Source organism: Ictidomys tridecemlineatus, chromosome X (assembly GCF_052094955.1).
Source record: "Ictidomys tridecemlineatus isolate mIctTri1 chromosome X, mIctTri1.hap1, whole genome shotgun sequence".
In the NCBI taxonomy this organism is placed as follows: domain Eukaryota; kingdom Metazoa; phylum Chordata; class Mammalia; order Rodentia; family Sciuridae; genus Ictidomys; species Ictidomys tridecemlineatus.
The window spans coordinates 35,908,070-35,934,023 of NC_135493.1; the positions used below are offsets into that span (position 1 = coordinate 35,908,070).

The 25,954-nt window shown below is 39.6% G+C and overlaps 1 protein-coding gene across 4 annotated transcripts in view; it reads left to right on the forward strand.

The window, feature by feature from the left end:
* The window catches only part of Amot (angiomotin), a 67,254-nt gene extending 41,514 nt beyond the window's left edge, over positions 1 to 25,740 (forward strand). For all 4 annotated transcript variants that reach the window (XM_078034356.1, XM_078034355.1, XM_005323337.5 and 1 more), the window contains 6 exons: positions 8,580 to 8,729; positions 9,814 to 10,004; positions 18,208 to 18,330; positions 19,555 to 19,787; positions 20,954 to 21,664; positions 21,970 to 25,740. In XM_078034356.1, the coding sequence (XP_077890482.1) occupies positions 8,580 to 8,729; positions 9,814 to 10,004; positions 18,208 to 18,330; positions 19,555 to 19,787; positions 20,954 to 21,664; positions 21,970 to 22,067 (1,506 nt within the window). In that variant the 3' untranslated portion in view covers positions 22,068 to 25,740. The remainder of the gene's footprint in view (positions 1 to 8,579; positions 8,730 to 9,813; positions 10,005 to 18,207; positions 18,331 to 19,554; positions 19,788 to 20,953; positions 21,665 to 21,969) is intronic.
* Positions 25,741 to 25,954: the final 214 nt, after the last annotated feature.

The following is a 25,954-nucleotide window of genomic DNA, read 5'->3' on the forward strand; positions in this document are numbered from 1 at the left end:
TGGAGGCTCATTAAACTCCAAGTCAAAAGAGCTCTGTGTCCTACAGCAACTACGGTATTCTCTCATTCAAAGAGAGTCTCCCCACCCCCTACCAATTTAACCTCACTGGAGAGTTTCAACGGATGCCTGGCATATCCTCTCACAAGGCTAAAGGCAGCCCAGGCTTCTGGCTGGCTGCTGTCTTATGAGAATCCAGAATTGAAGCCATCGCTTGGGTAATTGTTTGGGGGATGGTGGGAAAACGGCCTTGGCAAGATCAAAGAGGGAAGATGCTGGGGGAGGGTGGTTACTGAGCAGAGAGTGCACAGGAAAGGATACAGCAGAATGTGGGAGGGCTGGCAGAAAAATCCAGTGAGCCTTGTTCTTTGGATTTACACTAGAATGAAAGCCATAGAGATTCAGGAAGAAGGGGCCCAAGTGTTAACCTTTTCATCCAGTAGCTGCTGGATGATTTGATCATCCCATAAATAGCTCTTGCTGGAGTACTGAGAACATTTTCCAGAGCCCTTTGCCATTCCACCCTGTTCTCCCAAACTTCCTTTATCTTGTTTTACTCCATTTCCACCATTCTTAAGGCTGATATTTCTTCTTTATTTCTAGGTCCCATTCTACTTTATGTGTTTTTCTCTCTTTTTGGGGAGTGGGAGTATTAAAGATGCATAAGTTTCTGCTACTGGACTTACCTATATAGTACTATACCTAGTCTTCTTCCCAATAGGAAAACATGTCTTAAGCATAGATATTTATATGTCTAATGCTAAAAAATAATTTTCAAACAATAGGATATTGTTGGTGAAGGTAAAATTTACAAGTGGTCATAATGGCTTATAGATTTGGATGGAAGTTCTGCGGGTGTGAATTCTATGTGCATTTAGAGTATTGATAGGATTCAGATGAAGTTTGTATTCATTCTGGCATCTTCCAGGGTGTTCTGCTGATGAATTGTGGATTTATTTGATGGGCACTTCATCGAAGGATGTCATGTCTCATATTTATGACAAATAGTGTATTTGTTTTGTAGTAGGTGTGACTGCATCTAATATGCTAGCGAGCAAGCAAGAAATCATGTCCCTGTCTTCAATAGAGATGGAGTGACCTCTCTGAGATCAATACTTTCAGTCTTATGATTTTGGCTTTTTAAATTCCCAAGTTGGAAATCTTATGGATTTTTCTTTAGTCTTCTTTATAACATGAGTTCTGTTCCCCATAGAACAAGCTTTTAGAGGTGGCATTTTGCTCTTCAATTCTTTTAATATCCACCCGAGGACCACAGCCTCTTGGCAATGAACAGAGGCAGCATACTAACAACAGGGTAGTGTTACCAAATTGCTTAAGTGTAAAAACTTACTTGGAGCCAAAGGCTCCAGGGTAAGACTAAATCAGATCAAACTAAAATCACCAAAGGCTGTCGTGGAGTAACAGAACTAGTAGCGTGAAGGAAAGTACAGTTATGCTGGTGAAACTGTAAATATTAGGCAGTAGAAGGGAAGAGGCAAATCAGCAATAATGAAGGCACTGGATTTAGTTCTGTGTTATTAGCCTCACTGCCCTTCAGATGGAGTGTTTGTATATGTTGGTGTTTATCCAACTAGTATTAATAGTTTGCCCCCTCTACTTGCCCATCTGTATTTTTTAACCTTTAAAAATATTTACAGATATTTTACTTTATATCTCTAGGAACTTTGCAAGTGTTATCTTTCAGCAGATTAGGAAATTAAAGTACAAACAGATTAGACCATACAGTTAGTGATAAATCTAGGAGAAAACTCAAGATACCTAATCCGGTTCTTTGTCCACCAGTGAATAAATGAGAGAGTTAATGATTAAGTCACTTCTTTGGAAATGGCTGAGACAAATGGTTCTCTTTAGGAGCCCTAGACATGATTTTGTATATAGCTATCCTTTAAAAAATAAGTTTGAAAGACACCCACAGTTGTTGGAAGGAGGAAAGGGATGTCATCACGTGGTATTCGTTGCAGGGATCAGATTTTCCTGAGTCAGAAGCAGGTTAAGGAATCTGCCAAATGCTTGGGAACAGATTCAAATTATTGCAGAAGTGTGATGGAAAAATATGATTGATTGAGCTCAAGACTATTTGCCTTATTCTTTAATAGGTTGCCTTCCAGCTGCTTTTTCTCCTAATTTTACAATTCCCTTTTGAAAACTTATCTATGAATAGGAAAGATTTAAAACACTTACCTTGACTTGGCCAAACAAAGTAAATACATTTGTGAAGGTGTGTGTTTATTATTTGTACATTTGCAGTGTTGTAGCTAATCTAGACTATGCTCATTTTTGTTCTTGTCTGTAACAGTTATTTAATATTAGCTGGTCACCAAGAATGTAGACCAGTGAACTAGAACTAGAAGAGAGCTATCAAGGGAAATAGTAGGGACCTGCCCTTATATGACTGAAGGAGTACTGATCTCCAATGTAGCAGGGACTTTGTCTTACTTTCCACTACATTACTTTTGCTCTCAAAGATAGAATAGGGACTGATACATAATAATCATCAGGTAAATTTCTGGTGAATAAATGAATCCACACATGAATAAAATATTTAAAAATAACTGAAAGTATATTCATGATGAAAAGTTTTCATGAAATGCAGCAATCAAGGTTAGGAAAGATTATTTCAAAGAAGTCTTGGAGAGTTTAGTGATTTTGTGAGGAAGAATAAGGAAATGATCAGACTAATATAAGATTTGATAATTTGTATAGTAGACATGGTACAATTTTAAGGCAGTAAGAACCTAGAGCATCAACAAAGGCATTTTAAATGGCCATACCGAAGCTGGAAATGGGATAGTGTGACAGTAGACTGGGTAATGAATCAAAATGCATTAAGCAGTTTGAGAAATAAATGAGAAAGAGCAGCTTTGGTCTAAAAAGTATAGGAGGTGGTGTAAAGGTACTTTGGATATTGGAAATACCTAATACTAATGGAAGTGCTAACAGTAATTGCTTTTATTCTTAAATAAGATAGTATCATGATATCATACTTCTGGAAGTCTTTTATAGCATCTGTATGCATTGACTGAATGTGCAAAACATGAGTGTATAGATGGGGAGAGCAACTAAAAGAACTGGTAAGTTGGTACTGTAATAATTTAGTTGTGAAATAAAGATTTAAATTATTCATATTGGCTATGAAAATGAGAATAAAAGAGATGTTGATTAGAATTAAGACATAGTGATATTTGGATATGGTGGTTAAAGAAAGTGGGAAGAATAATAATTCTAAGATTCTGAAACTGGAAAATGGGTAAAGTGATGACGTTGACTGAACCATCAAAAGGATAATATTTGGGGGAAAGTTGAAAGCAGCCCTAGGGCATGTTAAATTTTCACAGTGAGACTTCTTGCAGTCAGGTAAGGATCTGTGACTAAAGACACTATGAGAACATTAAAGTATGAATATAATCTCTTGTTAAAAGTGTGGTATAAAGGAGCTGTCCTGTAGTGCTAAAGTGTTGAGCAAATTTTCTCAACCTTGGCATTAACGACATTTGGGACTGGATAAATCTTTGAAGATAGTGAGAGGCAGGGACTATTTTGTATTGATATTTATCAACACTCCTGGTTTTTATCCATGAGTAGCAACCATAAGTGGCTATGGCCACCATAAATGTTTCCATACATTGCTTAATGTCCCCTGCAAATGGGGACATTCATTACCCAGTCTACTGTCACACTATCCCGTTTCCAGCTTTGGTATGGCCATTTAAAATGCCTTTGTTGATGCTCTAAGTTCTTACTGCCTTAAAATTCTACCATGTCTACTATACAAATTCTCAACCTCTAGTTGAGAATCATTGGTATAGAGACACAAACAGTAAACTATCTTAGATTGGATCTTTGAAGTACAGTAAGAGCAGGGCCAGTGGGTTGGGGGAGAAGGTGGATCTAAAAATCAAGACAAAGAGTAAGAATAGTTTGAGGAATCATATTTAGAGAACATAGATTTAGGGAAAGGAAGGGAAGGGAGTCTTTTTAACAAGTTTTTGAAAATTGGCATTTGGTTAAAAAAAATGAATGGATGAATGATTTCTACCACTCACTGAATATCCATGGGGGAATTTGGTTGAAATGATGGATTTACTTGGAATTTTCCTAGGGGCTCATGGTTACAAGTCTTGATTAGAAACCCAGAGTGACTGATCTGTGGTTTTGAAAACTCATTTTCCACATGAAGGCCTGAGCCATTACCATGGCTTTGGGAATTTTCACATGAACCTTTACTTCTTTGAATACTGAAGACAGAAAAATCAATCATCTAAGATCCTATGGAGAGTATACATATTACACAGTCTGAGTCTTGTATGTGTATACACACACACACACACACACACACACACACACACATACACAAACTAAAGCACACCTTATGTTTTTACTTCCAAGAATGTTCTTATACAGAATTCTAGGATGCTGTTTGCCTTGTCCTCTTGGATAGTGGTAAGCATTGAAGGTGTCAAAGGGACTCCTAGATTCACAAAACATTTAGGAGTTCAAAGACCTTTAGAGGGTTGAATTATCTGTGTAACCCTGTGTGTGTGTGTGTGTGTGTGTGTGTGTATGTGTTTGAGAGAGAGAGAGAGAGAGAGAGAGAGAGAGAGAGAGAGAGAGAGAGAGAGAGAGAGAGAGAAAGTGTTATTGAGAAATGCTTACAGGGAAAGTATGACGACAATAGTTTGAACTGAGATCATCACCATTCCTCGTAATGCTTCATCAAGCTATGTTTTATTTTTTTTTAACTTCTTGAAACCTCATGGGGTTGAAGGGAGAGAATATTATGTCCCAAAGCAGTGAGGGGTGAAACAGCAAAAGTTATTTGGGAACCATACTGATGCATCAATTATGAAAAGATGATGAAGCGAGGTAAGGTAGGAGGACCATTCGCTAGGGAAGACAGATAACACACAAGAAGAATCAACATGAATACACACACAGCTGTGGTAGTCCTTTTCGAATGAAGTTGGTAGAATCCTAAAACATACAACGCATAATAGAGAAGACAGTGAATGCAACCCATCTGCCATGGTAGCCCCTTAAGCACCTCAGCAAAATACTAAAACCCTGAAATACAGTTTGAAAACCTTCCTAGGAAGTGGCAAACTTTTTTTTTCTGTAAAGAACTAGATAGTAAATAGTTTCAATTTGGTGGACCATGCAGTTTCTGTTCAATTGCAACTGCTCGGTTCAGCCATTGTTCCTGGAAGACAGCCATCAACAAAATGTAACTCATTTTGCTGGTATCGAACCTACAATTCTCCAGAGCTTCAGTTGGCTTGCTGTTTTGGTTTGCTGACTCCCGAAACCCCCTACATTCCTTTTAACAAGTGGATACTCTGAAGCTGAGAACAGGGAAGCAAGTTGTTGTTAATTGCAGAACTAAGACTAGAATCCAAGTCACCTGAGAGCCACCTTGTTACCTTTTCCTTTCATTGTGCTGTCAAATAGAAATTTTTGTTATGTATGTCTATATGGACCACAGTTCATATAGACATACTTCTTTGTCATGAAGTGGAAGTATTTCTCCCAAATAATGCCATTTTGGAAAGAATATGGTGTGTGTGTGTGTGTGTGTGTGTGTGTGTGTGTGTGTGTGTGTTATTTTATTTATTTTTTGGTACCGGGGATTGAACTCAGGGACACTTAACCACTGAGCCACATCCCCAGGCCTTTTTTACATTTTATTTAGACAGGGTCTTGCTGAGTTGCTTAGGGCCTCACTAAGTTGTTGAGGATAGTAGTGGAGTTAAACAGTATAGATCTTTGTTGGATATATCTATAAGGTCTTGCATTGGTAGCATCTAAGAGTTGTCCTTTTTTGTTTTTTGTTTGTTTGTTTGTTTGTTTGTTTTTGGTTCCACAGATTGAACCCAAGGGTGCCTAACCAGTGAGCCACATCCCCAGCCCTTTTAATTTATTTTTGAGGTAGAATCTTACTAGGATGCTTATAGTCTCACTAAGTTGCTGAGGCTAGTATCAAACCTGTAATTCTCCTGCCTCAGCCTCCTGAGCTGCTGGGATTACAGGCATGCACCATCACACCCAGATAGAATTGTCCTTTTCTATCCTGACATATCTAGGCATTAACTATTTCTGAGGTGATCATGGAGTTTTTGGGTGAACTATACTTTTTCTTTTTTTAAAGGAGGTATAAGAATTATGCTGGTAACAATGGTCCTGGTACCTTGTGAAGAATAATCCCAGTGGTAAACTGTAATGGGATTTTTCTTAGCCTGTTCTATGGAATTTGTCTGACCTGTATGACCATCTTCAGGGCACTCAGAGAACTCCCTGGGCCTTAATTGATTTTCCCTTCCATGTGGTTGGCTCAGTGACTTTTCTTATTGAGGTGTTTTTCTTACAATATTTAGGTTTCCTTTTTCAAGAAAGGAAGAACATGAGAAATCCACATGGCTCTAGATTGCTTGTTTTTCAGTTTTCTTAGCTTACATTGCAGTACTTTGCCATCAAGGCAAGAACTGCATGCTATCTAAGTTTAATTGCCTTTAAGTATAACTGTTGTAAGCCTTCATAATTATGGTTAACATTCTCCACATTAATGTTGCACTGCTCCCTTAGGGTTTTCAGAGTGATTCACAAATAAATGCATTCAACTTTAAATAGCTCATGAGGATTATAGAACCCCAAAGGTGAAGGATGGAGAATGTTTCCTGCTGTCCAATTATTCAAAGCTTAGCAAATAGGAAGGCAGAGGCATCCATGACCTTAAAATTTTGGTTGCCCTAGTCAGTGTTGTTACAAGTAGTCACGTATCCCAAGAAAGAAAAGTTTAAACTTATTGAGAGAAAGAGCATGATGATTTTGTTTATTTTATTTCCTAGGAAAAAATCTAATGGATAAAAAAAATCTAGGCTTAGAATTTGTTTCAACTGGTTTATAAGATTAGATTGAACAAGGCCTAGAATCAAAGAGAATGTCAATAAAGTCTGGAAAAAAATTAAGTTTGTTTTCCAGTTACCTGGGCAAAGTATAGCACAGGTCTGGTAGGAAAATATAAGATAGGTTTCTTTTCACCTGCAGAAAGTTCAGCAATTCTAATTTGGGGAAGGGACAGGTATAACACAAGGAGCATGTCCTAACCAGTCCATGTCAATACTGTCTGAATGGACATTCTAGGGAGTGGCAGTTGGAATCATGACCACAAAGGAGTTGTCTGGTCTCTGCAGTGGGGGATTCAGATTGGTCCTTTGCCTTGGCCCCAGCTAAATGGACATGGGTAATGCTGGTTGGGTGGGTATTTTCTTACATTGCAGTTATCTACCTAGGTAGCTCAAGGGCTTGGGGGAACTTGTTGAAAAGTTAGAATTAAATTCCTGAATTTAATTCAGGTTATTGATAACATTTTCAACTGAAGTCTTAACAGTGACGGTCTATCTCCCTAACTTTAGCTTCCATGAGAGTGGTGACAGAGATGCCCCACTTGGAAGAATTTCCTCTTTAGAAAGAGTCCACTAGTTGATTTATTAGCATTGAGGGGTATCACAAAGGTATTCTGAGAAGTATAATCTGTTCTTATGCAAACAAGGTGGCAAAGCTGTTCTTTCCTCTATCTTCTTGGGTGTCGAGTTCTTTTTAAAGAACTGTGAGGCCCTCCTCATTCCTTCATTCCTGTGGAGCCAAGATTTGACTTATGAGTTACATGGGTACAAATAATTCACTTTATTATTCCCAGTTTGTTTCTACTTTTACTTTTGTATATGAAATATAGGCTTGCAAAGATGAAGAACTGTGTTTGACTTGGGCATAGTTTGATTGATTGATTTGAATCTTTAGGAATCTTTGAAGGTCCCAGAATAAAAAGTTGAGAGGCTACAGTACAGAGTCATCAATTCAGGCTCATGAGATAGAAATCTCAAATAATCTTGGTCTTTAATAAAGAATGAGTAGTCTTGGTCAATGGGGATACTAAAAACTTGAACCATTGGTTCATAGCTTCCTTTTGAGAAGCAGAAGAAACTTTCCAGGAAAGTGGTGATGGATTATATTGAAAACTTAACAGACAGACTTCAAAAAGATAATTCTGGCCTCCTTGTAGTTGCAGACTTTCTTACCTAGAAGTGGAACAGCAGGATAAAATGAGATGGGTTTCCTTTACATACCAAATTAAACCTTTCTTCGCAAAGAGTCCCCCTATTCCCTTTTTAGCACTTCTTTACACTAACAACTAAAATAAGCTATACCTTCCTTAAGAACATTCTAGATGAGAGTGAAGAAGCAGAGCAGAGGCAAGAACATCCATTAAGTGGGTACCTCAAAAACTTGCCAAGACATGTTGTACTTAAGGGAGTAGACTTAGGGAACATATAGAGATAGGGAAGGAGAAGGAGATTAAAGAGGGGCTCCTGATTCCATTCCCTCTTTGTATTCTCTATATGAGAAATATAAATCAGCCTGCTGCACATCACAAAGGACCTTGTCATTTGTTTCTTTTTAGAGCTGGATTCTAGGACAGGAAGGGAGTTAAACACTGCAGGGATCTGCATAACTGACTTTGTTGCCCTCTTTCCTTCCATCTTGCAAATCTCCTCATCTGGGATTTCCAGCTGAAAAAGAAGCAAGTATATGTAGATAAAGTGGAGAAGATGCAGCAGGCCCTTGTACAGCTCCAAGCAGCATGTGAGAAACGTGAGCAGCTGGAGCACCGACTCCGGACACGACTGGAAAGGGAACTGGAATCCCTCCGAATTCAGCAAGTATGAAGAATCTAATAAAGATGGGGTGCAGGGGGAGAGGGAAAAGGGAGAAAGGGAGAAGGAAATAGATGATTTGTGGTTATTTTTCACTTGGCATTTGGCATGAACAAAACAGCAAATATTTGCTCATCTTTACGTTTTTTGCCCCACATACCTCGCTGAAGGCTATCTCCTCATTATAAATAGAATGGCTGCTTTCTTAGCTTCCTATTCCTATTCCAGCAATCCCCCACCATCTCCAGTAGTAGGGATTGAATCCAGGACTCCATGCATGCTACATAAGTGCTTTTCCACTGGGCTTCATCCTCAGACCTTCTCATTTTGGGGCAGGGACTTGCTAAATTGTTGAGGTCCTCACTAAGTTGCTGAAGTTGGCCTCAGGTTTGTGATCCTTCTGTCTCCCAAGTCTCTGGGATTGCATGGATGAGCCACCGTGCCTGGCTCCAGCAAAATTCTTAGTGCTTCTTATAATCTTGCACCTTTTATTTTTCATAGGAACCAAAAACAGTAGGCCCTGTAAGAAGTGAAACTACTATACAAATAGACTCTGAGACATTTTAGAATTAGAAATGGTTTTCAGGAATCACCTGTCCTCAACTTTAGAGGAGAGAAAAATCAATATCCAGAAAAGATTGTGTGACTCACAAAAGATCACAGAAGTTAGGGGCAAGTTAGCAACTAAATCCTAGATTTTTGAAATCCCCATTCCTGCCAACTAACTGGCTGGGATGGCAGTTTTCACCCTATTGATCCACTTTTTGAGTATCGCGACATTTATACATGGCAGGCTCTTTTTCTGACCAAAGGAGTCTCACATTCAAGTCCAAATCCCACGGTCTGAAGAGAATATCTGAATTCCCCTTTCTTCTTTCTGAATCAGAATCTAAACTAGAAACTGAGAATGTAGCTCAGGGTAAGAACACTTCCTTGGCATGCATGAGGCCCTGGGTTCAATCCCCTGTACCACCAAAGGAAAAAGAAATTCAAGCTGAAGTTGCTTGAAGTAGCCTTTCTTCAAGTGGAACTTGGACACTGTGTTTCTTTCTCTTGTTAATCTGAGGGGTCTTGGTATCTCCCTCAACAGCGCCAGGGCAACTCTCAGCCTACCAACGTTTCAGAATACAATGCCACTGCCCTGATGGAGCTCCTTCGGGAAAAGGAGGAGAGAATTCTGGCCCTGGAAGCTGATATGACAAAGTGGGAACAGAAGTATTTGGAGGAGAATGTGATGAGACATTTTGCTCTGGATGCAGCAGCAACCGTGGCTGCTCAGAGGTGAGGAGGTGGTTGAGAGGGCCACTGCTTGAAGTGGGTGATTGCTAAGAACTGACAGATAACTGATTCATACATTTTCCAGTGTATGATTTTTCTCTGATGCTCTAGTCTTTCCTCCAGTTTTCTTCTGAAGTGTGTGATTTTTTTTTCATCTGGGATTATGCAGGGTCTGAATAGCTTCAGGGACAGAGGGTCAGGAATTTGAAAATCAAAGTTGTTTTATGGACTTACTAGAATAATAGTAGCACTTGCCTCAGAAGCCAGGAAAATTACAGATGGGATCGGCTAAATATTTGTACACCTCCCTCCCCAGAGCCACTTTCTCTCAGCCACATGTGCACACTGTTTAGCCCTAGGGCTGGAATGAAACCCCCTTCAGAGAAATGCCACTCAGAACCTAAATGTCACTCAGTAGTGGCTGCTGCCATTTGATAGGTCTGGTTTGTCCTGGGTATGTTAAAGGCTGTGCTGAACATGAATCCATCCCTGCCCTTTGAGAAGGTCTAAATTTGAAGGCCACATTCTCTGTGTGCTTAAGATCATCACATGTGAGCCGTCTCATTCCATCTGGTACCAGGGAGAAAGTGGCGGGAGGATTTTGGTTTCAATTTTTTATTTGTCCTGCTTTATATATTATAAAAATCTAAATTATTGGCCTTTGGAGGAAACAGTTGTTCTTATAAACAACTTATAGTTTGTCTTGCTGCTCTTCATTATCATCAGTTGAAAAACAAGGAAAGAACAACAAAAACTCAGTTCAGGTTCAGTTCAGGTGATGATTTTGGTCATGTTGATAATAGCTCCTGATTTGGAGTTGGGTATCAAAGGTGTGCTATGGCATATTGCTCCTAGATAGATTTCTATCCAGAAAGTTTTTAAAAACCACAGTGCTCTTAACACTTCAGTATATGGTAAGCCAATAGAGCCTAGAAAAATACCCACCAGACTTTGGGCTGCAATATATGTGTGGAAGGGGAAAATGGATACATTTATTTTTGAGTACTTCTCATGCCTGATCAAATGGGGTAGGGCATCAGTGCTTAAGGAATTGTACTGGTGCTTTGTCAAACTCACTCCTTATTCTCTAGGAATACACCTTACGCCTCTCTAATGTAACCAGCTTGCTTTCAGATAGTCCCTATATACACCTTTAATAGATAGAAGCTACCAATGGCTTGATATTGAGTCTTCAGGGGCTAAACATTCCCTGGCTTTGTTTCTTGAGAAAGACATGCTTAGTACTTTCCAGGTACCCCAGCTGTGCCAGAAGATGGTCATAAGGTTTGTAGGCAGATTCAAAGAACAATTAAGTATCATTTTACCTCTAGCTTCCAATGAAACACCGGTACCCAGCACTTGTTCAGAAATTATTCATGAAACCATGACACTGAAAACAGTTATTATTGGGAGGTAGGGAAACATAGGGTAATTTTGTCATGTTTGGACAGAATTTTAGAAAGATGCAACTCCTAAGTGTGTGTAGTGTGAGAAAATACTAGAAAGCAGGGTGCTGATTCCAGGTCAAAAAAACCCAGGAAAGCTGGATGGGGCTTATCACAGGGGTGTGGGGCTTATATATATATATATATATATATATATATATATATATATATATATATATATATATATATATATATAAATACTACCCTCCTTTCTCCTTTTAAAGCATTCATTGATTATTAAGGGAACTGCCTTTCAGATGGATGACCAGGATTTGTTGGCTCCCATAAAAGGTAGAATTAATTAAAATTGAATTCCTTTAAATTATCAGGTAGAAAGTTTTCATGTAATCAATTTTTTTGGAAAAATATGTGCTTATCATTTAGCATGAGAAAACACAGCCAGTTCCCATTTAATAGGAACATTTTCTGATAGTTGCACAGGCAAACATTCCAGATTTGAACTGTGTGCTTTCTTTTTCTTTTCCTTTTCTTTCTTTCTTCTTCTTTTCCCAGTGGTGCTGAAGACTGAACCCATGAACCCAGGGCTTTGTGAAAGCAAGTGCCCTACCATTGAATTGTACCCTCAACCCTTTTTAAAAACTTTTGAGTCAGTCTCACTAAGTTTCTGAGGCTGGCCTCAAACTTAAGATTCTCCTGCTTCAGCTTTCTGAGTCTCTGGACTCTGAAACATGCACCACCATGCCAGGCCTTCATGCCATTTTTGCATGCCACCAATCCAGCCCATGGGAGAGACTGAAAGATTGAGATTGTATTCAGATTCTTATGAAATGAGACAATTGAATGAGGTGATTCCTCCAGACCCTTCTATTTCTAGGACTAAACTATATTTATCTTTTTAGTTGTAAATGGACACAATGTCATTTTATGTATTTAGTTTTATGTGGTGCTTAGGATGGAACCTAGTACCTCACACATGAGGCAAGTGCTTTACCACTGAGCTATAGCCCCAGCCCAAAAACTGTTTCTAAAGGTAGTACCTCTTCTGCTTTGCTGTGGAGATTGGTCTCCTTTTCCTCTTTTGTTTTTCATGATATTACAAATTTGGGAGGAACATTCAAAAACTTTATTTCTGAACCTGTGAACAAAAACTTTTATTTCTGTGGGCTCCTCTGCCTGTCTTGCCAAGATCTCTTCCCATTCCTTTTCCATTTGTTTCCCTTTTCCTCCTCCCAACCTAAATGTAGGTACTCAGCAAGCTTCTGCTTTCTGCCCCTTTCTGTGGTAAAAGCTTATATTTGCTTTCTTTCAAAATAATTTTTTAAGTGCCTATGATATTGGTTGCGTATGGAAAGTGCTCCAAATTTGTTTAAGGAGAGAAAGAAAGACAAACAGAAAATAAGAGAAAGGAAGTGAAGGAAATGATTTCTAAATGTATAATTTATATCCCTAAATTTAAGTCCTTGTTTTAGTGTACTGCTTAGTTTCTGTGTATGCTACTAATGTCTCAAACTTAATATATTCCAAACCTAATAACTCATAGGTAAATGAAGAGTTTCACAATTAGAAAATCTTACTTAGATGGTGTCACTGGTAGTGGTAGAAGATAGAATATTTTTTCAATAGATTATTAGTTACACATTAAAAAAATATCATTTAGTTGTACATTTTGGTTCATGTTGGTAATTGAATACAACAGTGTAGCTGCCACCAGGACATATTCTGAAATGACCTTGTGCCCCTTGAATTTGATCCCCTTTTCTCCGGACAATGACTGATCTTCTTTTTGTCATAAATTTGCAATTTTCTTTCCTAGAGTGTCATATAAAAGGAGTTAAATTGTGTTTACCCTTTCTTTTTGAATTTTTGTGATCAGCATTAATTATTTTGAGGCCCTTCCAGGTTGATGCATGTATTAATAGTTCATTCTTTTTTATTGCTGAATAGTGTGTCATGGTACCAGAGCTTATTTATTTATTCACTTGATGATGGACATTTGGATTGTTTCCAGTTTGGGGACATTGTGAATAATAAAAGACATTTTAAAAAATATCTTTATTTTATTTATTTATTTTTATGTGGTGCTGGGGATCATCAAACCCAGCGCCTTGCCCATGCTAGGCAAGCATCTACCACTGAGCCCCAGCCCCAGCCCCAGCCTCAGTCCCAATAAAAGACATTTTAACATGAAGAAAAGACAAATTATCTTTTCTCAAATGAGAAGACATATATTAGGTAGTCTTTTTATATCCTTCCCAGCACTTTGATTCTGTAGAATACCTTTTGTCAAAGGGAAAGCTGTCAATGAAATGATTTCATACAGGACCAGAGTATGAAAGCTAAGTTTAGCCTTAAAGGGTCCAGGGGAAGGCATTTAACCAATATGGAGACTGTTAGCATTGCCCTTCATCCTGAGAAGTATCTAGATACCAGATTTACCAACTCTGTGATATTGGACAGTCATATGAGTAGGTAAATTTTACTTGATAAAAAGTTAAGATGGCTAGTGAGGGTGGAGAAAACAGTAAATCAATGATTTTTTGCTTATTTAAAATTAGTATTCAAATGAATAATGGTGATTTATATTATTTATAAAAATGTGTAATGCTTATTATATGAGGTGCTCTTCTGAGTATTTTACTCTTATTTCTTATCCTCAGAATACTTTTAGGGAAAGTGCTGTTGTCCATTGTACAAAAGGAGGAAACTGAGGTACAGAGGAAGGGGTTAAATAACTTACCCAAGATCACACACAGCTACTAACAGGTGCAAGAACCAGAATTTAAATTTATATTTTTGTTATCTTAGCTGCTGTACTCTACTGCCTACTAGATATGGGTATAGCTCAAAGATGGTGAAATTGGGATCATTAGCTCTTCAGTAATACATTTGAGACTTATTATTTGGTACTAGGGACTGAACCCCAAGGTGCTTTACTATGTAGGTAAATTCCAAGTCCTTTTTATTTTTTTTTATTTTGAGGCAGGGTCTCACTAAGTTGCTGAGGTTGGTCTTGAAGTTGGAATCCTCCTACCTCAGCCTCTTGAGTCACTGGCATTACAGGTGTTCACTCTCATGCCTAGCTTGAGATTTATTATTTACTCCCTTGGAAATATTATAAACAATCAAAATAATACCTATATCAAGTCTCCTCTCTAGATGCTTAACATAGATAAGGGAAATTATGATCGAGTAAAATTGTCTCTTCATCCTCAGAAGACCCATTTGACTATGCAGATTTTTAAAATGTTTTTTGTAGTTGTAGATGGATGGCATGCCTTTATTTTATTTGCTTAATTTTTATATGCAGTGCTGAGGATCAAATCCAGTGCCTCACATGTGCTAGGCAAGTGCTCTGCCACTGAGCTACAACCCCAGCCCAATTATGCAGATTTTGAGTTTCAGTTCACAAATGGCAAATTTCTTTCCTTTTGTTTTTTGGTACTGGTGATTGAACTCAAGGGCAGTCGACCATTGAGCCACATCCCAGCCCTATTTTGTAGTTTACTTAGAGACAGGGTCTCACTGAGTTGCTTAGCATGTTGCTTTAGCTGAGGCTGAGGCTTTGAAAACTCTATCCTCCTGCCTCAGCCTCCAGAGCCACTGGGATTACAGGCCTGTGCCACCGCACTAGGCAGTGAATTTATTTCTAAAGAGCAGCAAAAATGGTAACAAGATAACATACCTGATTGACCATATAATATTTTAGTATGCATTTACTGAATCTGATGATTACCTTTCTCTAAACTTACAGTGTTTCATTTGTATTTTGGGTAAAGTAAATTCAGGAAAAAGGAAGAAATAAGGGCAGGAAGAGCAGAGGTAGAAGCTCCTCATACACGTCACACATGGTGACCTATTCCTTCTTGTCAGCATCTCTCAGATACCATCCTCTGCTTTCTTCTCATTCTACCTTCTATCTTAGTCATCCCTGTTCTTAACTGTGGCCTCTCTCTAATAATAACAGTGGTATTAACTCTGTAAGACTAACCCTGGCATCCCCAGGATTCAAGTTAGAGTCTCAAGACACTTACACTCCAATGTCCCTAGAATTGCAAGCTGTCACAGCACTTTCTAAACATCATCTTCTCAGTTTCCTATGACAGCAAATGGTATGTCATCTTTCCTAGATATTGTAATTAGAAATAAAGTTTTCATTCATTCTTCCCTCTCCCTAACACCCACATCCAAATGGTCTCACAGTTCTTCCAATTCTACCTCCTATAGCCCATTTCCATTTCCCTTCCCACTTCATGAGTTCATATTTTCCTTATCTCTCAATGGGATTATTGCAATCACCTTCCCAAATTGTTTGTCTGATTCCAGTGTCTCTCTCCTCTAATCCCTCCATCACACTTCAGCAAGAGATAATGTTAGTGTCCTAAAGCTTGGCACACATTAGTTCATTCCCTTAGAAAACTAGCTGTAATAATTTTCAATGCCTCTTGGAATAAAGTCCAAGTTCATTCCTAGAGTGGTTAATTATTTACTTTGTCTTGCCTTGAAAGTTTCCTGAAGTCAGAGCCTAGTCTTTTCCACATTTCTACCCTCAGCAGCCTCCCAGTAACTTCAAACACTGATCCGCTTATGGTAGAGTCCATGTATTAAGTAAATAAAAGGATCCTGCCCATAGGGCAAGATGGACTTGAAGTTTAAACGATCACTAAGTATTTAAATCATGAGGTCATAGGTGTTATTCTAGAGAGGAATTTGAGTAATGTGATTGGGATTACTTCTTTGAAGAAAGGAAGGAGAGAGAAGATGACTAGGATGGGGTATTCACAAGAACTGTTTACTTAAGAATTTGAGATGGGTTATATAAAGTTCAGGGATATGTGGTTTAGAGTTTGCAGGTTGTGTTTTGAGAATGTAGTCAGCATCTCTGTCCTGATGTTTTTAAGGATGGTCTCAGAGTATTGGAAGTAGCTCCTTCAAACACTATGCTTGCCTGCTTTTTCCTGGGCCATTGGCTTACTACTAGTCCTAGTCTTCTAGAAGGAAGATTGATGCTGAGGGCTGTCCTGGCAGCCCTGTAGGAATTCATTTAAGTGCCCCACATTTTCAGTCTCCATTCCTGAGGAGTTCACAGTGTCCATGTCAATTAGCTGGCAGGGCTCTGTGTACCCAAAATGGTCTTTTATGCAATGAAAGTGGCAGTAGGCCAGCACTAGTTCCCGCAGTGACAAACCGTACGTTCAAGTCCCCAGTGTCCGTAGACACCATGCTCTTTTCGAGAGGCCTGGCTCTAAAGCCTCAGCCATCAGTTCACATTGGCACTCTGCAGTGCAGGAATAGCCTCTGGGATTTTACCAAGTGCTGGAAGTTTTTCAAGCCATACTCTCCTGTATGTTATTTTTTTTACCTTTGCACTTCTCACTTAATAATAAATAGCTTTGTTGAGTGCCTTTACAGTGAATGATGCTTTATGATTTTACATGCATAGTTTTATTTTATCCCCTGTGACATGAAGATACAATTATGGTTTCCATTTTGCTTATGAGGAGATTGGGGCATGGAGCTGGTAACTGAATTTCTGAACTCATTAGGCTTGTCAGTGGTAGGGTACTTGGGGAAGCTGGGACTTGATCCCAGTGTCATCTGTAGTCAGAATCCTGTTCTCAAATACTACCCAACATTGTTTCCTCTCAGAGTATCCAGTAGGGCTACAAGCAGGTGAATTGCACCAGAGGAAGCATAGAATTCTGAGGTGCTAAAATATTTTGAATTTAGCAAATGTTGAGAGAGCCATTGCATTCCTCCTACTTTTTGCTCTCCATTCCAATAAGTGGTTTCATCCTCATATAAGATGCAAGCTCTTGGGGCGGGGGCAGTTGTTTTGCAGAGGCTTGCCAACATTCCCCAACCTTTATATCAATTTTCTGCTTGTTCATTCTCTTGCCACTTCACCCCCATCTGCACTGGTCACAATGTGGAAGTTAAGAGAACATAGCTAGCTGCCAGCAGAAAATGTGCCCAGAGTTCTCCCAACCTCTGTTCATTGTTGTGGGAAATGTAGCGATGCAGGACTCTTTCTCTCTTCCCCTCTCTTCCTCTCCCCACTCTCTCTCATTCCCTTTTCCCTGTCTCTGGGTCTCTGTCCCTCTCTATTTCCCTCTCAAATACGTCCATTTTTCATCATTAATTGGTTTTGAGTAAATGGCCTGAGACACTTTCAGATGGAACATGATGGTACCTTATACAGTTGGGATTCTGGCAAGAGAACAGTCACATTGATGGGGTAGAGTCATTGATTTGGTGCTAGCATGTTCCAGATGTAGATTAGATAAGGAACCGGGACGCAGTGAGTCAAAGGCCCTCGTGCCTATTATTTGTTTCTAGCACTCATTCAGGTGTAGTTACTGATATTCATCTGCAACAATAAGCCACTTAGTAACCCTCCGATTTCCTTTATAGTCTAACTCTTCCCTTTTCTTGGCTGTCATGAGAATAAAGTAGAATATGTACAAATTCCTGTTACTTGGTCATGATCTAAAAACTTGAATGGGCTATCTGCTAGGTTTGGGGAGGACATCTTTTCCAGTTCTGAAAACAAGCATGTGCACATTTCATAGAGTTCTCTTGCAGCCATGTCCATGATAACAACCTCTTCTTCTACTTTGAAGCTGAACCTTCCTATTTTGGAGACTCTTAACACAATAACTCACTCAGGGAACCCAACCGTTCCTAATGTGATTGATTTCCAACTCAGGCTTTCTAGGAAAGCGTCCTTCAACTTAGGAGGGGAATAACATCTGTTGATTTTGTTGCCTGCTTATCTTAATTATTGCCATTTTCCTCCCTAGGGATACAACGGTCATCAACCACTCTCCTAACACTAGCTATGACACAGCTCTAGAAGCTCGAATCCAGAAGGAAGAGGAAGAAATCTTGATGGCCAACAAGCGTTGCCTGGACATGGAGGGCAGGTAAAATATTGATCTGGACCCTAATGCATCTGAGAAGTTGGTGTAGAGACCAGATAGGTCAGTAGGGAAGGGTAAGCATCTTTATTCATGGCTGGAGAAGATGATTATGCAGTCTTACCCACCCTGCTATACTGCTATCTTCCCTGACAGCTTGTTACTTAAGAGTTTGAGATGTGATGCCCCTGACCATTCCCACTAACTGGCCCCTGGCCTTCCTAATTGCTTGCCATCTGCCTTCTGCCAGAGGTGAATTATTGACATTTTCACTCTGAGCTATTCTTCTAGCACCACAACCCAACCCTGTTACACAGCAGACTACTCAGCAAAAGAACATCCATTCAAACTGTCATGTAGGCCACCTGATGCCTCTTAAATCCTCAATTTTTTGGCTTGAAAAACTTCCAGCCCTTCCATTTACTTTTTTTTTTTTTTTGGTACCAGGGATTGAACCCACAGGTATTTAACCACTGAGCCACATACCCAGCCCTTTTTTATATTTTATTTTTAGACAGGGTCTCCCTAATTTTATTAGAGCCTCACTAAGTTGTAGTGGCTGGCCTTGAACTCATGATACTCCTGCCTGAGCCTCCCAAGCCACTGGGAATACAGGCATGCACCACCACGCCTTATTTCAGGGTTATTTACTTATTACCTGAGGTAGTGGCTCATTCATAGAAGTCTTCAACTTCTCACTGAACACATTTCCATTGACTCAACTTCTTTGAGACAGCATCAAATACATGGCTTTTCTCATATCCTGCTTTTTTCTTTTTTGCCAAGACTCTACTTTGATTATAAGGTGTAAGAGACAGTTCCTGAATATTCTGTTGTATCCAGATGGATGTGCAGAAGGACTTTTTTAGAAAACCCTTTGGCACACCATTCCTTGTCTTCTAACTTAGAACTCAGACTAGGCTATCCCTTAGTCAGAAAGATAATGGGAACTCAAGTACACATAGGTAGCAAGATCAGAGCCCAGAGGTAGCAACAAGGTTGTTTTTTTTATTTGTTCCTTTTAGTTCTATATGACAGCAGAATCTGTTTTGATATAATTATAGAAGCATGAAATATATTTTATTCTAGTTAGAGTCCCATTCTTATGGATGCACATGGTAGGTATTCACTGTGTTGTTTTCATATATGTACATGGAAAAACTATGTCATGGAAACCTATGTCAGATTCATTCCAATGGATTTTATATGTTCTTTGTCTTGGACTTCTAGGATCAAAACACTCCATGCCCAGATTATTGAGAAGGATGCCATGATCAAGGTACTCCAGCAGCGCTCCCGGAAGGAGCCGAGTAAGACAGAACAGCTGTCATCCATGCGGCCAGCAAAGTCTCTGATGTCTATTTCCAATGCTGGGTCAGGCTTGCTCTCCCACTCATCCACCCTGACTGGTACACCCATCATGGAAGAAAAGCGGGATGATAAGAGCTGGAAGGGGAGCCTAGGTAATAACAGCAAATAAGGAAGATAATAGTGACACATTTCAAGAGAGTCCTGACTAAGTGACCCACATAGCAAGGAAAAGGGGCCACTAGAGGTGAAGATGATGTAGGTTGGGTTTTCTCCTCTAGAGGGGCTAGCTGTATCAGGAGTTCCTCCATACTCTGAATTCTCACAGTGAAAACATTGAGACCAAAGCCTAGCAAACATGAATACTGAGTTCATTTGGATAGGAAAGAAGATAATTTGGAGTTCATCTTAAAGTTTCTCAGATTTGGCCTTTGCTGCATGGGACCTTTGTCTTTAACCAAAGCCCATGTGGCCTTTGTGTCATTTAAAATTTCAAAAAAATTTAGCTTTTCTGTGTTTCTTGGAAGATCCAGACTCCTCATTAAGCTAAATGGAGTTGGGTGACAGGATTTTTGTTACCAAAATGTTCTGATATGAGAACAGAATGTACTTTTTTGTTAGATTCCTGGGCAATAGCAGCAGCATCTGGAGTAGCAGGAACTGCTGATATATATGCAATATATTGCGATCTATAATATATTATAAATAATACATATAATATGTATTATACACAATATAGTAAATATATATTTTATATATATACTTTATATATATGCTTAATATATATATTTTATTTGATCTTTCCTTGTTGTTTTTAATATCTTCCTTGGTCCTCTGACCCTTGAAGTGTCCTTTGGCTAGAGTAAACATTTGAGGAACCATAGTCATGGTCTGAACCATAGATCACACAGTGTAAGCACTCCCATGTGTGTCTATAGGCTTCTCTCCTCCCTCATCCTTTTCAGCTCTCTGGTAGTGTGTGGTGTTGGTTAAAACTGGAACCAAGTAAAATTTTGATAAATTGGTGGAACTTAATCACCATTGAAAAATAAACCAACACGGATTCACAGGACACTTAATATAGTGTGCTGAGAGTTGAATAATGAGGACCAGAAAGGATCTTCCAAGGCAGAAGACAAGTTTTCACCAAGGTGGGATGTAGCTCATTTTGGAACTTTACTGGAGGCAAAAAATAAAGGATTTAGACTCATTTGAATTTCTCCTGAACTCATGCAAGAGAGAATAGCTAATCAAACATCTGGGTTGGAATCATGAATTGTTTCTTATTTGTTTATATTTTTGTATTGTTTTTCATTTGTAGGCATTCTTCTGGGTGGAGACTACCGTGCCGAGTCTGTCCCATCCACGCCTTCGCCTGTGCCCCCCTCCACTCCCCTGCTCTCGGCTCACTCCAAGACAGGCAGCCGAGACTGCAGCACCCAAACTGAACGTGGAACCGAACCGAACAAAACTGCAGCTGTTGCTCCCATCTCTGTTCCTGCTCCAGTTGCTGCTGCCACCGCTGCTGCCGCCATCACTGCCACCGCTGCCACCAACACTGCCACTGCTGCCACCAACACCACCACCATGGTAGCTGCTGCTCCAGTTGCTGTTGCTGCTGCTCCATCTGCTGCTGCTGTTGCTGCTGCCCAGTCTCCAGCAACTGCTGCTGCTATTTCTGCTGCTGTTTCTCCAGCTGCTGCTGCTCAGTTTCCAGCTGCTGTATCTGCTGCTGCTGCTGCTGTTGCTCCTGCTGCTGCTGCTGTTGCTGCTGCTGCTGCTGCTGCTCAGGTTGCTCCAGCTGCTTCGGCTCCGGTTCCAGCTCCAGCTCCGGTTCCAGCTCCAACAGCGGCTCAGGCTTCTGCTCCGGCTCAGGCTCAGGCACCAACTCCAGCTCCGGCTGCGGCTCCTGCTCCAGCTCCAGCTCCAACTCCAGCTTTGGCTCAGGCTGAGGCTCCTGCAAGCCCAGCTACCGGTTCTGGAACACGTCGTTTGTCTATAACAAGTTTGACCTGCAATCCAGACAAGACAGGTAATAATTCTGCATATCACATAGTTTCGAGTTCTGTCCCCAAGTACAGATTTATTTGCTGGTGTCTGCTGTGTAGGTAGAGGTGGCTATTTGGATTGAGCTTTTCATGTTCCAAAGGGAATTTATCAGAAGAGGGAAAAGAAGAAGGTTTGAGATGGGAGCAGGCATGAATAGGTGCTAGTGTTCTAGTAATGTAAATGAGAAACTTGCCAAATAAATTTCCTTGCTAATGCTATCTGTAGAAATTTGGTGGTTTTTTTTTTTACCTTGTCCCTAATGTTTTCTGATCCCTTGTTTCCACACAGATGGCCCTGCTTTCCACTCCAATACTCTGGAAAGAAAAGCTCCCATTCAGATCCTGACCCAGGAGCCTGATACAGAGATGGTGGAATATCTCATCTAAATAGCCCAATCAAGAGCTGCAGATTCTCAGCAAGAATGAATTAATCATTTTCTTCTTTTGTTTGTTCTTATTTTGAGGGTGAATACAAGGGTTGCGGGGAGGGGATGTTTTTTAAAGGGACTTTTTATTGGAACAATGTAGTACTTTAGTCATACCATATGAACTCCAGTCTATTCTTGATTCTCTAGGAAGTACTTCTAAAAGATAAATTGATCAGAATGTGCTCTAAAGTTTACTGTTTGGAGTTATAGAAATATTGGGACTGTTAACAGGTAGATACACATCCATGTTTTCAATGTGCTTAAAGTTGCTTAAAATGTCCCTATTTGAGATCAGTTTTTATTGAAGAGCACAGTATGTGTATAAGACAGTGTGGAACATGTAGTATGTAAGTGGGAAGCCAGAGAGAACTTGAGTGTGTGCTGTCTTCTCTAAACAGCAGCCACAGAAAACTCTCGCTTCAGGCTCATGAAATGGAATAATTTTAGTAGCTGTGTAAGCTGGAGAAAAGGTAGGGAGTATTGGGGTATGAAAGGGTGCTAGAGCTAATTCTCTCTCCGAGTTGCCCAGCTACCCTGCCCTAGCAGATTGTATTGATCTTCATTTCAGTGGTGCTTTGGAAGTGGATTTTTTCTGTTCCCTCCTGGAGGTTCATGCATTCATATATGTACTCTGGAGTTATTTATGCATTTGGATAATTAATATATTGCTTTCAGATGCTAGGAGAGTAAATTAACTGAGTGATGCACAACTTCCTGTCTTGTAGGGAGTTAAACATCCAGTGCCTTGATGGAGAATTTCATGAGATTTTGCACACAGACTTCTGTGGTCTGGGTGTAGCCATGAACAGTGCTTACTGACCTTTCATACAATCAATTGGCTTAGTGTTTATTTCTTCTACAGCACAGATTCACTGGTTGGGTCACCAGTCTCCAAATTGCCAGTCATGGGCAAAGTTAGGAGCATTTTTGTTGACAGGTTGAATGCTTTGAATTTCTGGTGACTACTTTAGAATAGTTCATTTTGTTTTCCTAAATTGTTAGCATATGTCTACATAGGCATATGTGACTGTCACCTCCAAGGGAATAGCATCAGAAGTCCAAAGTACCATGCTGCAGTCAGGGGAGAGGTTGATTGTAGCAATCTTTTCAACTACCTCTTCTCAGTGCCAGTGACTCCATCTTGGAATCTCTTTGGGAAGCAGTGGGAAATGTGCATGTGGGCAGGAACCAAAGGAGGCCTTGCCATAGTGCTGCCTCCAGGGACACAGAGGGATGCCAATTGCCATAGGCCCCTGCCCAGTGTCACCTTTCTGCCCTTCATTAAGGTGACAGATCTGCAGATAGTGTCATTAAGATCAGTTTTCAAGGGTATAGGGAGGGTGAGGGGGGTGTGGGAGGGTGCTAGGTAAGGGTAGGGGTGGGTAGATGTTTGGGGATGTATTAGTTAAAATCCAGACTAATAGAAGAGTAGCCTGATGTATTATGTCATAAGCCATAGTGGTGGGAAGGAACTGTAGCAATGTAGCTCTACCCCCTGATTTTAGTGGTGAGGAATATGAGACTTGGAGAGGTTCAGTGACTCTTTCAGGATCAGATAGCATATCTGTCCATTCTCCCAATTGCCATGCTTATTTTGGGAACTCTTATTCAAAAAAGAAGAACCTATTTTAAGAAAAGGCATCTTCATGGTCCAGGATATATGTATTTTTAAAGCATCCCTGGTTTGAGTAGTTTGTCCAGGGTTCTGAATTTTTCTTTTGCCTCTCCTGCAGTGCCTTCTATAAGATTTTCCCTTTCCTGATCCCCATTTCAATATTGAGTTGTGTGAAATGTCTCCTTAAGAAATCAACTCCACTTTTTTTTTTCTCTCTATGACATTGGGTATCTTGGGTGATCTTAGAGGGTTCCTCTGTGAGTATAGGAATGGTGTATTTACCAGTATTCTTTTGTAGTTCATAATTATCTTCTAAAGGAATTACTGTGTGTGTGTGTGTGTGTGATAGGGATGGACAAGAGGGAAGGTATTTTAATTTTCAGCCAGTCTTTTCACATTTTCAGTAACAAAGTAATCATCCCACACATTAGTCCTCAATTAAAAGTGAATGACAAATAGAAATTAAAAGAGCAGTTGTGCCCATTCTCATTCATACTACCCATTTAAGAGAGCCCTAAACCTCAAAATAGTAGAAGCAGCAGATAACAAACTTCAGGAGAGCTATTTTATATCCAAGCAAATAAATTTTAAAAATAATAAATCTTTCATGGTGATAACACATTGCTTGAATTTTGGAGGACTCTGGGAGCCATGATTGTAGTCACATTCTGTAAGGTGACAGATGTCATATCACACTGTGTGGCAGCTATCTCTTTAGATTTTTGTGTTTGGGGGAAAGGAGGAAGTTCTTGCCTAAGTACTATTTTGAACTTTCCAGAACTTTTCTGCCCTTTCACAATAGAGGCAGTCCGTCTTTGCTCAGTTTTCAGCCCTAGGTAATTTGCTAAAATAACATTTTACATCTAAGAGATGAAGTAAGACCATGTTGATGTATCCTGTTTATGCAAAAGATAGACCCTACCCTTTCAGAATGTCTTTACTGAAAGTGTCATTTCAAAAATTCAGGTTTATGGGAGAGATCTCAAGTTAGCCATCTTTTCACCATTGTGTGGATATAACATTTGAAGGATCTTTCTGGAATCCACCGATCTATGTATTTTACTGGCACCTCATAGAACAAGAGGGTGACCTTGTTGTCTTAACTTGTACTGCCTGGTGGTCTATGGGGACCTTTGATTTCAATTGTACACCAATGTCCCATGTCCAGGAAAACTTCGTTAGAACAAATTTTACTTGATCAAAAACTCCTATTAACAATGTTCTGGAATGAAAAGTAGCAGCTTGAACTTTCTTTTAAATTCATGTATCTTGATTATTGTCTTAATGAAGGATTTAAACCCAGTGCTGCTTTTGAGCTTCAGGGTGACAGGAGAGCAGGAACATGAAATATCTGGCATAGGAAATATACCAAGAGACCCATCCTGATTTCCTTTTGTTGTTACACTGTTGGGTGGGTATAACAATTAGGAAATGAACAAATTGATTGTGCAAACTACTTTTTCTGAAGAGCCTAAATCATGTGACTGCTTGAAGTATATTATGCATATATACTAACTTGGATAAATTTAATTCTCACATCCATAAGCCATAAAATCTCCTGTTATCTCAAATGCTCATTCATACATGGAATGTTACTTAAGATGTGTGCCTTCTTACTCAAAGTGTTTTCAAGGGAAGGCATCAGCTGTGGGCTAATTGCCAACAATTTCAGTCCTCCATGATCCTTGGAATATATCTTCCAAGTGCCATCTATCATCAGTAGGACAAGTGTCGGGAGTTTGTTTATTTTCTTCCAGTAGCAACGATGGGTTACATGGAGCTCTCAAACCTCCTTCTGGCCTCCCTTGTGATTAATGGCATGTGTTTGTAAAATGGATAGCTGGGGTTGGCAGATGGCTAGAGAAGAATTGCTTTTGATTTTAAATGTATGTGATCCCATAATGATTGTAATCCCATTCTGTAATCAATGGAGCTAGTTCCAATAAAGTGAAGCAGGTTTAAATCCACTTTGTGCCTATCTTTTCACTGACAATAAAGTTAGCTGTTTTAACATGCAGTACCGTGTGGAAAATGCTTTGGTGTTTACCGACAGAAGATTTCTTTGTGCTATATTAAGTGATTAATTTCAATTCAGTTTGCAGAGAAAATTGCCTTTCAAGGACAGCATGTAGTAGAATTTGTACTTTCTTGAAGTATGGGATATGATTATAGATTATAAAATATTAAGACAACGCCACAGGCCACATGCTTTAATTGGTCTCTTTATATAA